The following is a 12,940-nucleotide window of genomic DNA, read 5'->3' on the forward strand; positions in this document are numbered from 1 at the left end:
TCATACGATATTTGTCTTTCTCTGTCTGACTTACTTCACTCAGTATGACAATCTCTAGGTCCATCCGTGTCGCTGCAAACGGCATTATTTCATTCTTCTTTATGGCCGAGTAGTATTCCATTGTGCATACGTGCCACATCTTCTTTATCCATTCCTCCGTCGACGGGCACTCAGGTTGCTTCCACATCCTGGGTATTGTAAGCAGTGCTGCTTTGAACATTGAGGGCAGAGGAATTCTTGAAGGAGGAGGCACGGGATGAAGCCTGTTTGCTGGGGGACTTCTCCTACTCACCGCCAGGGCTGGTTTGTCTCTCGGGGGCCCCGGGCAGCCCACAGAAGATTCCCGACTGGCCAGGAGTCTGGGCTTCTTACCCACCCAGCAGACCCAGGAAGAGGCCCTTGCTTCTGGCCAGCACCCGCTTCATCCTGTAGTGGGCACAGCCCACCCCCAACCTGGCACATTTCTGAAGAGCAGATGGGCAGGTGCAGACAGCCAGGGAAGCAGCAGATGCCCACAGCCATCCGTGGCCACAGATATGTCCCCACAGCACACGTGCCCTTGAACCTGGCAGAGGTGTGGGAGTGGGGCTCTGTTCGGGATGTCTTCAAGGAGCTACCAGGAGCAAACCAAGTGTTCCTTACAGCGTGCTCTCCCTGCAAGGAGCCACAGGCCTCCACGCAGCTGGAAAGCAGGAAAGAGGCTTTCTAGTTCCAAAGGGGAAACTGAGGCTGGAGCCCAGAAAATCCCCACGTTGTCAGATTTGGAATTCGTAATGTCAGGGCTGGAAAGGCACCTATGGTCAGAGGTCCGGTCTCCCTTTGGAGCGCCCTGGAGGGATGGCCCTTGAATCCCCACAGTGACGGGGCGCTCATCCCTTTGCAAGGCTTCTCACCCACCCCACAGGCTGCCTATAGGGACGTCTCAGCTGCTGGTCCTGAGGTTTCAGCAGACCCCTCTGGTTGCCGATCACCCTGAGGGGTTTCTGTGTCTGAGCAAGTTTCTCATTCATTTACTTCCCTGCAGACTTAAGGGCACTAGTTTCAATCACCAATTTGCCCGTTGATTTCTGATGGGTCAGGGCTATGGCCCACGGCCGATGAGACAGCCTGCAAACTTGCCGTGATGGACGGGACAGGCTGGGAGGAAGCCGAGCCCCCAAACACCCGACTCGGGCCAGGAGCAGGGCTGTGCTCAGGCCACACCAAGGGCCAGGGACCCTCGGAATAGCCCACACAGCCCTGCGTTCACCGAAGCCTCTCTTCTTGTCCCCTGGGCGCTGTTGGCGAGCTCAGGCATGTTAAGTCCTGCTCTAGCCCAGGCGATGCACGGAGCAGACCAAACCTCTCCGCTTTGCCGCCGTCTCACCCTCTGGTTTTCTGCAAACTGCACAGACACTGCTGGGAGAGTTGGCCCCTCATGTGCAGCCCCTGGCCTGAGGAGGAAAAGAAGAAAAAGGGAGAAGTAAAATCAGAATCCGATGGAAGGGGAGGAGGGGCTGAAGAAGGAGATGGGGAGGGAAGAGGAAAGTCCAGCGGCAGTGAGCTCTGCTTCCTGGGCTCCAGGCTGGGCCCCCAGGGCCGTGCACCGCGGGAACATAGCAGCATCGAATATCTGGGTGTTTTGTGGGAGATGGTCTGTGAACCCCAGGGAGCGCCGGGGCACCTGGGTGTCTGGATTTTGAGGGGAGAGGGTCTGAGAACCCCGGGGGTGTTTATATAGCACTTGGGTGTGTAAGTGATTTCTGGTCTGAACTTTGAAGGCATCTGTGGCCCCCGAACACATAGAGTGTGGTTTCTGGGGTCTGGCTCTAAGCTGAGAGATTCTGCCCATCGCTAACGTGAGTGGATTCCCCCAGGCAGGGGCGTGGGGCCATGGCCTTGCTGCACCATCAGCAAGCCTGTCGGGCACCCAGCTTCCTCTGCAGAATCCCCATCCTGGGCTGTGCTCTCGGGTCCCTGAGACGGAGGGACCCCGGCCGTCATCCCCCCACAATGTCCTGGAACTGTCCCGCGGAGATCACGGTCAGCAGGGGCATCCTAGGAACCCCACGCGGCTCCTTTGGGCACAAGCCCCGTGGACACTGGCTCTCTCTACCCACCCCCCACCGTGAGCTTCGGAGACAGACTGGCCTCCATCTTGGAGGAACAGCTTCCATGAGTTCCTCCTCGAAGCAGCCCCCTTCTTCCCTCCCCCTCCCCCTCCCTCCCCGTCCCTCCCCCCTCATCCCTCCCCTCCCCTCCCCCTCCCCCTCGCCCCTCATCCCTCCCCTCCTCCTCCCCCCCTCATCCCTCCCCCACCCCCGACCTTCCTCTCAGCCAGAGCAGGTGGGGCCCCATGACCCTCCTGCCAGGACTCCTGTCTGCTGGGCGGCCGTGCGACCCCTTCCCACCGGCCACATTTCTCCTTGGTGCTTGCTCATGTCACCACCGAGCCCCATAATGAGAGTCAGGACAGAGGATTTACGAGCTCATCCAGGCTCCGCATCTGCACCCAGCAGAGGTGTTTCCAGAAAGCCTCTCCCCCACCTCCTTCCGTCACGAGAATGGACTTTCTGTTTCAGCTACTCGTGGACGCCATAAATCTTGGTGTGTGTGTGTGTGTGTGTGTGTGTGTCTGTGTTACGCACGTGCGGGTGCATGTGGGTAGGACAGCCCCACACAGCTTGGTGGCTGAGCCCGTGGCTCTGGATCAGCTTAAAGAAGGGGTCAGGGCGAGAAGGATGAGACCTGCCCCGCGGGTCCTCCCCGAGCTGGACGCGGACGCCGGGCCCAGGCCTCCACGGAGCCGAGCTGCAGAGGCAGGACGCGGGGCCGAGGGACCGGACTCCCAGGCCCGTTCCTTCCCGCCTGCTTGGAACCCATCAGGCAGCTGACGACAGAGGCGTTGGCAATCCCGCCAGCACGCACACCCCGATGGCCAGAGGCTGGCCATGCCCGTTAAACGTGAGAGAGCAGCCCAGCAGTGAGCCCACAAATTCGAGGTGCAGGAAACCCCAAATGATGTGCAAAAAAAATTGTCAAGGTGAAGAGAGTTTTTCCATGCCTTTGCTTCATAACTCGGCCTTTCTGGTGGGGGTGATTTATGAGCTGGGGAAGCTGGTGGGGGGACGAGGGGTGCAGAGGCCTGGAAGGCCAAGTAGGGGAGAGCGGGCAGGAGGGCAGCTTCCTTTGGAGGTTCCGGGACCCCCAAGGCTCAGCCCCAAACTGCCCAGAGCCAGGCTTTGGATGCGATCAGGCAGAGGGGCCGGACCTCAGATCTGCAGAGAGACCCAGCCCCAAGGCCATGGCAGCCTCCAGGCCACTGCCTGCTAACGTTGCCCTAGGAGATTGGTTAGGGGGCAACCGGGCCACCTCCTTCCTTCCGTCACACCCTCCCTGGTTCATGCCTTGTGCAGGAGCGGAACCGAGCTCGCAGCCTGGGGCAGGGTCTCTGCAGTCACCCTCTTCTGCTCCGTCCACGTCTACCTGTATTGGCCTCCTGGGGCGCGGCTCTGAGCACAGACCAAACCAGGCCTCAGGCCCTGCTGAGCTGGGCAGAGAGTGACATGACCCGTCCTTATGGGCCCTGGAAAGTCTCATTCCGAGAGAGGCGGGAGGGGGGACCTGTGACGGCCCCGGCCTGCTTTCTGGATCCCAGGGCGTGCCGAGTCCTATGGGCACGGAGACCCTCTCTCTGGTCCTCGATCCGGCTCAGGCAGCGTGTGGGGGGCCTGGGCTGGGCCCGGCCCTGCTCCTGGAGCCTCCATCTAGTGTCCTGAAAATGCGCAATAACAGCCCCTGCCTGGGAGGTCCGCAGTGATGAAGAAGGGGCAGTGCTGGTACCAAGAGAGACCTGAGCCCACACGGCTCATGGTGTGAGCACCCCAGAGGCCCCAGCTTGGCCATGGCGGAGACCCTGGAGAGAAGGCCCGAGACAGAAGGAAAGGAGGCCAGAGAGAGACAAACGTCGCTGCCCATTTCTCCCCTTCTGGAATCAGAAACGGCACGGCCCATGCACGCCGCAAACAAGAAGCCAAGCCTACAGCACCTGTCCACCGGGCCCGAGGCCCAGGCCCAGGGCCACTCCTGGTCTGATCTGAAGCAGAAAAGCAGCAGCTTCCAGGCCAGGCTCCTGCTTGCGCCCCTGCCCCTGCCCCCTGCCCCGGCTCCGTCATCCAGGTGTGCCCAGGTGTGCCCAGGTGTGCCCCACAGGGCTGGGCTCTCCACACAAAGTCGGGAGAGAGACGTGGTCCTGGCATCGGGCTGAGGCCCCCACTGCCCAACCTGGCCCCGCATCGCTGGTTCAGGGCCCCAGGACCAGGGCTTCTTGTGCTTTCCCCGGTGGAAAGGTCAGCCGTTCTCTGCTACCTCTCAGAGGGAGTTTTAGTCTCTTTGGGTGGAAGGCATTAACCAAGGCCTCCTCTGTCACCCCAGAGAGCCAACCAGGGTGCCCACGAGGGAGAAGGGGCCCCCGGACCTTTAGGGACCTTCAGGAAGTAACTGCCACCCTTGTGATGGTCCAGATGGTCGGGGCTGGGGGACCAGGTCCTCCGGGTTGAGGAGGAAGGACGTTTCCTGGAAGGGGCTGCTCACCGGAGAGGGAAGACATCCCCTGAAGCTGGGCAGGGGGGCCCTGGAGGATTTTTTGCCTCTGAACTCTGGGCCCTGCACCCTGAGAAGGACGGACACAGGCCGGAGGCCCCAGAGCAGTGTCCGTGCAGGTTAGCCATCGGCCGTGTCCACGTTCAGATGCACTTGAGAGGCCTGGAGCTGTCTGCCGAATGAGGGCCGTGTCCAAATACCTGCAGGGCCATCACGTGGAGGAGAGAGAGGCCTGTTCCCAGAGGGCCGAGAGGGGACGTTCAGGAGGGAGGGCCGGGCCATGCAGAAGTTACTCTCCGCGAGGCAGTGCTGCCATGGGGGGGCTGTGCATGTGCCCGCAGGTGTGCCGGCAGAAGTGTGGATTTGCTCCTAGGTCAGGCAGGGCTCGGGTGTGGGGCTGGGGGATGAGCCTGGGGTCTTCCAGCCGCCCTGCAGTGTCGCAGAATCTACCGGAGCTGAGGCAACGGGCCGTGCCTGCATCCGGCCTCCCGGGCTTTTCTGTCCCAACCCCACACGTCCTTTGAGAACCGCAGGGTCAAGCGCGCTCTCTGAGGGGATGGGAGACGCGGGGGCTCCCCCTGCGCTGGTTGTCACGGCTCACAGCATCACTGACAGTCTCTGCTAGTCCAGACTGGACCATGGGTGGGGGGAGGAGACCGAGAGACACAGGCAAAGAGACAGAGACAGAGAGACTGCCAGCCGCCCGCCGACACCCACCTGTGAAGATGCTGGGTGGGAGGCCCAGGGTTGGGGGGGGTGGGGGGGTCCCTGGGTCTTGGCCAGCCAGCCCCTCTTCCTCCCTGTGATGGAGCCAGACGGCCGGGTGCCTCGCCGAGTGACGGTGCCACTACCCACAGCTTTGCTTGGTGGCTCTTTCTTGCGGGTTTCCTGCACTGGGGGTGGGAGGTAAGAGGAGGGGCCCGTGAGAGGCGTTAGCGTCAGGAGAGGGGCCTCTCCCGTGTGGCCCGCCCCCAACAAGCCCACAGTGGCCTCCCGATGGGGCCCAGAGCGGCCGTGTCCCTTCACCCCCGGCAGCCAAGGACCAGAGGCTGGGCCGGGCAGCCTCCCTGTGGCCACACTGTCCCAGGCGCTCTTTCAGAATTAGGGCCATTTGGTTGAAGTCCCCAGAATGGAGAATCGTCACAAGGGAGGCCTCTGGGCTCACAGCCCCTTGCAGGTCAGCTCAGCAGCCACTCAGAGCCTCGGCATGGCAGGAGGGGCTGCCGCGGGCTCCGGGGGTCCGCGGGGCTTGGATGTGCAGGAGGACTAGAGGTGGGTTCTAGGCCCTCCCACAGCAAGGCGGCCGCTTCCCGAAACCTCGCGGACTCCCGGGCCAGGCGGGACCCTGGGCCATTTAGAAAGTGTCCATGGACGTGTGGGAGGCACCGGAGCTGTTTACAAAGCACCCTGGTTCTCTGGCCACAAGTGGGCTCCTCCAGCCCCCAGGGGCAGCCTGCCTCCCGTCTCGGGTCCTTACCTGTTCATCAGGCGGCACTGGGGCCAACCCCCAGGGGAACAGGGGCCGTGCGCCTGGGGTCGGCCTCCTCTGTTTGTGCTAAGACAGGTCACTACCCCCTGCCCTGACTTCACTGAGTCCTTCTGACACCCTGTTCCCATCACCCCTGCCCACCTAGATACCCCTGCCCACCCAGATACCCCGGCCCACCTGGATACCCCTGCCCACCTGGACACCCCTGCCCACCTGGACACCCCTGCCCATCTAGATACCCCTACCCACCTAGATACCCTTGCCCACCTGGACACCCCTGCCCATCTGGACACCCCTGCCCACCTGGACACTCCTGCCCACCTGGACACCTACTTCCAGTCCTCAATGTGGTGGTGGCCTCAGCCCCTCCCCCCTCCCCCCAGCCCCTCCCTCCTTCCCTCCCAGCCTCCCAGCTCAGCTGCCCAGGAGCTTGCCCACGATGCCACTGGCCTCCACGGCTCTGGACCCGGGCCCCTGAGCGGGCACTGATCAAAGCAGGTGGGAGGGACTCTGCCGCAGCGTCCACCTCGGCAGGGAGAGCAGTCAGGTCGGTCTTCTGGGAAACGACCTGCTCAGAGGTGCGCACGCCGGAGACGCTCCCGGCCTCTGCCTGCCAGAAGGGCATTCAGAAAACAAGAGCGGCAGCAAAGGACCTGATGCCAGTCGGGCCCGTGGGGCCTCTGCCGGCTGGGCGTCTGCAAACACCCAGTGTCAGATGGAAACTTACACTTTTAAGAAAACCAAATGATTTTCCTTCTTGCAGGGCGACGTGCACGCTGCTGTGAGCGTGCACGCTGGCACACGCGCATGCACAGGCGCACACGCGTCGAGATTCGCACGCAGCCACACCCCGACCACAACTTCACCTTCGAGACCGCTCACCCCCAGCCCAGCCCAGTGCGCTCAGCAGAGGGCCGTGCTCTCGGACACAGCGGCCTCTGCTTTCTCACACGTGGGGCCGCTTGCTGGGGAGTTTTCACAACGCCGGTGGCACTTTTATGGCTGTGCCAGGGCAGCGATCTGCTCGGTGAGAACAGACAGGACGGTCCTCCTACCTCTGCGTCGGGCTCCCTCCCGGAGGCTCCTGGGCGTCGGTGGGCTTGGCAGGCTGAGGGCCTGGCTGATGCCCGGAGGGTCGGCTGATGCCCAGAGGCCGGCCTGCCTTCCTACTCTGCACCCAAACGGCGGACTCTCTTGCTGGGCGAACGTAGAGTGTGTCGGCTCTAGCGCACAGGATGCCTCTGACCTTTCTTGGTTTTCTCTCTTGCCGGGCAGATCTCCGAAGACCTGGGCAGCGGGAAGTTCTGCGTGGACGCTCATCAGGCCGGGGCCGGCAGCTGGCTCAAGTACGTCCGCGTGGCATGCTCCTGTGACCACCAGAACCTCACCATGTGTCAGATCAACGAGCAGGTAGGTCTGGGGCTCGCACAGAGCCTTGTCCCTGGGGCCCTAGCACCAGGATGGATGGGAGTGGGGCCGCCAGGTGAGGGGTTAGACACATCTCTACCAAGCCCGTCCTGCAGCGGGGGGGCTACCTGACACTTGGCCAGTGCTGAGTTTCCGGGAACTCGGCGACACCCCCGAATGCTCCATCAGAGCCTTTGCTCCGGGGCTGACGGGGCTCGAGAGCCAAAAGATGATGGCTTATGGGAAGAAACATGGCTGGGAGCGGGCAGGGTCTGAAACTTCAGGGTCCACATTCCGACAAACGCCACCCCCGTGAGAGAAGTGGAGAACCGGACCCCTCTCCTTGGGGTCCTTCCGTTGTCTGTCTTTACAAAGACATGGTCCTTCTGTCTGTCTTTGCAAAGAACATGTGTCCTTGGTCGTGAGAATCATGTCTAAATGGCTGTTTATCCAAGCTGCCCGGAAGGGTCCGCACTGGCCATCTGGAAGGCTGAGGTGAGGCCCCAGCTGCCCAGAGTCCCCAAGAATAGCTGTGGAAGCCCAGCCAGCCTGCAGAGGTGACTAGCCCTGTTTTGACACAAAATCCTTGCCCTGCTGGGAGCCAACTGATATTTTTCCTGAGCTGTGCGGTCCTGACTTCAGCCCAGGCCCCACCAGGGCCAAGGGATGCTTTGGCTTCTGCTGCCAGCCCCCAAGAGGCCGAAGACCCCTCTCGACACGCTGGACCCTTCTCACCGCTCCATGTCCGTGCCGACCCAGGGCTGCAGGCATCCAGTATCGGGAACCAATCAGGACAGAAGATGCCACGCGGAGTTTCCAACACAAAGGAGCCTTAGTCCTTTAATGTCTTTAATTACAACTTTGCAAGTGGCCCCCAGAGACTCTGCTCAGAGCCAGGCCCCTCGGGCCACGCTTTCACTGGGTCCCCAAGGCATGGCTTCCTCGATATGCCTGGGGGCCCAGCTGCTTCCATCAGAGGAGTTTGCTTTCGCCTCTGTCTTGGGGTTACTCGTGAGATTTCATTTGCAAAAAGGATTCCATTGCTTTAAAAAAGGTTTGTGGAGACCACATAACAGAGGGTGCAGCTTCGAGTCGCCAGCGCAAACCTCTAAAAGCCGCTTTGAGGCTCTTGACTTTAGAGAGACAGTTTTGCATAAAGAAATGCAGAGAGCACACACCCAGGAGGCCCTGGGACCCGCGTGAGCTGCCGAGCACCTCGCCCTCACCTGCTCAGCCCCGTCCCCGGCCGTGGGGCTCAGCCTGGACCGAGCAGCCCTCCCTCCACTGGACACGATCTGGTGATGCTCAAATCCACCTCTGCTACTGAGAGGTCTACAGCTTCCACTGAGAACCCAACATTTTGAAAAAAAGGGTTTTTTTAATTGCAAAATATATTGAGGAAATAAAGGAAAAGAATAATCATAAAAATTAAAAAGAAAAGACCCTTTCAGATGAACGTGAAATGCGAGTGAAGGAGAATTAGGGTTAAGGCACATGGGAAGATGGTCCTTCTGTTGGCTGTCTTTGCAAAGAACATGTGTCCTTGGTCATGTGTCTGGGAGCCGAGGGGCAGTGAAAAAAATACCAGGAGGCCGGGGCCAGGACTGCACTTTTGTGAGATGCAGCATAAAATAATGAAGGATCCAGATTTTTTATTTAAAAAAGAAATGTTTGGTAGGTGCCTTTATGTGGCAAGCTTTTGAAAATGCAGAAAATGCAGCCGAAGCATCTTCTCAAAGAGAAGCCTGTCTTCCGACATCTTTGTTTTATAATTAATATTTCAGGTTAGCTTTTATTTCAGCTCCACGCAGGGTCCAAATGGAATTAACTACTTTGCAGCAAACTCTTTCCTTCTTCAGGACCAGTGGACAGGAATACCCTAAACTCATGGGTTCCCTTTCATTTAACCCCCCTTTTATCCCCCAGTGCTTACCAAGCTCCGTCCTACATTAGGAACCATACCTGGCTCGAATACTTAAACCCAATGTAACATCAAAATTTCATCCTTGCCTGCTGGATGTTTCTAACAGCCTAAAAATGGGGGATTTATTATCCCCGTCTTAGTTCACAGGCTTGGAGAGGACTTCGGTGCATATTTAAGCAAAAGCAAAAATGAAATGGCCTGGGGACTTCCCTGATGGCACAGTGGTTAAGAATCGGCCTGCTAATGCAGGGGTCACGGGTTCGAACCCTGGTCCGGGATGATCCCACATGCCGTGGAGCAACTAAGCCCGTGTGCCACAACTACTGAGCCTGCACTCTAGAGCCTGCGAGCCACAACTACTGAGCCTACATGCCACAACTACTGAAGCCTGCGTGCCTAGAGACCCTGCTCCGCAACGAGAGTAGCCACCGCAATGAAGAGTAGCCCCGCTCACCATAACTACAGAAAGCCCACATGCAGCAACGAAGACCCAACGCAGCCAAAAATAAATAAAAATAAATAAATCTATAAAAAAATTATTTTAAAAAGATGAAAAGCAGTAAAATTTCTCCACCCAGGGCCTTTCAAACCCTCCATCCTCCGAGGGAGAGAGGACCCTCTGCCCTGCCTCCTGGGACCATGGCGGGTGATTCCTGCTGGTACCGGGCAACCGAGATTCCCGCCAATGTCCCCATCTCCAAACTTAACGGCGTGGCAGTGGCCTCCAAACACCCAGGAAAGCAGGAGCCAAGAGGTGTGCGGAGGCGGCCGCATCTCAGATCTCAAAGGAAGATGGGCAATTTGTGGGATATATTTTCCTTTGAGAAATAACACAATTTTAAACTCTAATAATAATAGGAAAACTGCTCTGAAATACACACAGATTCTTAGTATGTGTTGGTTTGAGTGAAGTGAATTTTAGAAATACCTTTTTGAAGGGGGTATGCTAGATTTCGAACTATTTTGTAGACAATCTCTCAGAACCTGACGTGCTGTCTCTCGGGATGGCCACGCAGCCCAGCAGAAAGTCTTTCCTTCCGTCCCCCAGTCCCGACCGTTGGCAACTCAGCTTGCTGCAAAGCGACCGGCTTGACCCTGCGTAGAGCTGGAATAAAAACGTCCCTGAAATATTAATAATAAAACAAAGATTTTTGAAGACAGGCCTCTCTTTGAGAAGGAAACATTACACGATATTAATGGGGTTTCTCAGATTTCCATAATCCCAAGAGTTTCCACCCGGATCTCCTGGCACTTAGGGAACTCCCCCTCCCCCGCCTCGCCGACGACACACACTCATACAAACACACAAACACACTTAAGTGAACAATTTCCCTTTCTCTCTCTCTGCTCCCCACCACACACACACACAGACAGACACACATACACACCACCTCCTCCCAACACAGCACAGACACAGGGAAGGAACAGGGCTGAAGATCTCAGATCCATAAGAACGGCTTCTGGAAACAGTGTGTTTCCAGATGGTATTCTGTAGAGAAGTGACTTCCGTCAGAAGAGCACTGACTTGAAGTTCGTGACCATGACCTGAGCCCCAATGTCCAGAGGACAAAGGAGACCAGGCAGGAGAGGGTGTCTTAGAGAGAACGTTCCAGAAGCCACAACGACCAGAGGATTTGAGGCAGCTCTGGACGGGCCTCCTGGATGGTCCCGAGTCCTCCGGAGAGACCCACGTGGGGCGGCGAGCTGAGGTCAGGGGGTCTCATCCCCCTCAGCCCAGCACGGCCTTTGCCAGTGGCCAGACAGGCCGTGGGGACAGACGTACCCCCCCATGCCCCGTGAGGTTCTGAGCAGCTGGCAGCCCTCCAGCTGCATCGTGGGCGCTCGGGGAGCTCAGGCACCGGGCAGTGCAGCCCCCCAGGACGGCCTGCTTCCATCCGGCCGGGCCTCGTTCTCCCCGGAGCCACTCAGGCCACTGACCACGTGCCCCCTGCCCAGCCGTGGGACCGCAGGGCCGTGCTCAGGGCCCCTCCCCCAGGTCCTCATCTGTGCCCCTCTTGGAGCCCTGTGGTTCTAAGAGGTCCCTGCCCCAGCGGACCTCGGGGAGAGGTGACTGGCCCGTCACTCCTGCTCCTTGGGCACCAGCTTCAGCACCGGCCTCAGCCCTCCTCTGTGCAGCTCTGGAGGGGTAAGCCCCAGGCAGCAAAGGCCAGGGGGGCCATGAATGTCCCCCTGCACCCAGCACATCACCTAAAGGTGACTTGTGGTTTGCTACTGCATAGAACCCACAGGCGGTCCTGAGGCCACGCGAGCTTTAGGGCGGCCCAGGTGCTAGGACCAAATCATGCACAGCAGACAGCTGTGGCGGAACGTGTCATCCCCTGGGACTTTTGGGGGGTGGTCAGACCATAGCTGTAGAGCCTGGGGTGCTTTGATTTACTTTCCCAGCTTAGCAGGAAGAGAAGGCAAGGAGCCCACGGGAGCCTCGGTTCACCTTGGGAGGCTCGACCGTTCCCCCAGCAACCTCCAACTCCCACTTTTCTTTTTGGAAAACGCGAGACCCTCAGATCACCCCTGGTGGTTCTTCCTCCCACCTTTATGAGCAAACAAGTTGGTCTGAGATGTTTCAGAAGACACAGACAGGGTCTGTTCTTGGATTTGTTTTAATGGTAAGAAAGAAAACAAGAGCTTGGAAATAAAATGCCCACCCGAGGAAGCAAAGGCAGGAAGAGGCCAGTGCGAGGCCCAACTCCCTCTCCTGCTGCCACGTTGCCTCAGCAGGGCAAGGATGTCGGTGGCCGGTGGGGCTGAAGATGGTACCACGTGATGCTGGGGTCACACGCGCACGTGTTGGGGAGCGCGACTTGGGGGTCGGAGCCCCTAGCACACCTCGGAGGGGCTGCGGGGCCCGCGCTGTACCCCCACTGCCGGGGCTGGCCGGGCAGGAGGAAAACCCACCACCGCCAGCACCTTCCGAGGGCCAGTGAGGGGCTCAGCCTGAGCAGAGGGGCCGAGTCTCCCCAAAGTGGAAGCAGACAAAGGCTAATCTCCTTCGCGGAGCGTGTTAAACAAAGGAATTTCATTAGCAGATGAGCCAATGGATAACCGCGCAGCACCCTGTCTTTGAGAGCCAACACTTGTTTCTGATGAGAGCCTGGTGTTCCCGGGCCAAAGCTCAAGGCGTTTTCTTTTGCTTTCATTTCCTCTGCTCCGGTGTGAATCACCTCCCCTCCCCCACCGCCTATCCCCATGTCAGGGCGAGCGATCTGCCAGGGCTAGGATTTTAAACGACAGGCAGGCAACGTCCACCGCCCTGCCCTGCCCTGTTGCCGGACAGCCCATCACTCCCTCCACAGTTTCTTTAAATTAAAAATCGTAAGCGGATGGGCCGGTTTAAATGGTAGCTTCCAAACAATTAGGTACAATTTTCCGTTTGAAAATGAGAAGGATGGGGAATTCATTTTAGCGCTTCTTAACCAATTTACAAAAGACTTGAAAAATATAGCAAATTTGTTTTGAGTCAGAAAGCTGTTGCATTTTACTCTTTGGAGCAAACTGACCCCCTTTGGGGCAAAGAGCAA

General features: G+C 58.7%; 1 protein-coding gene across 4 annotated transcripts in view; it reads left to right on the plus strand.

The window, feature by feature from the left end:
* Nucleotides 1–12,940, plus strand: part of PRDM16 (PR/SET domain 16) — a 330,283-nt gene that overhangs the window by 268,529 nt on the left and 48,814 nt on the right. For all 4 annotated transcript variants that reach the window (XM_059902057.1, XM_059902131.1, XM_059902307.1 and 1 more), the window contains one exon: nucleotides 7,346–7,480. In XM_059902057.1, the coding sequence (XP_059758040.1) occupies nucleotides 7,346–7,480 (135 nt within the window). The remainder of the gene's footprint in view (nucleotides 1–7,345; nucleotides 7,481–12,940) is intronic.

This window comes from Balaenoptera ricei, chromosome 1, assembly GCF_028023285.1.
Source record: "Balaenoptera ricei isolate mBalRic1 chromosome 1, mBalRic1.hap2, whole genome shotgun sequence".
NCBI classification, from domain to species: Eukaryota; Metazoa; Chordata; class Mammalia; order Artiodactyla; family Balaenopteridae; genus Balaenoptera; species Balaenoptera ricei.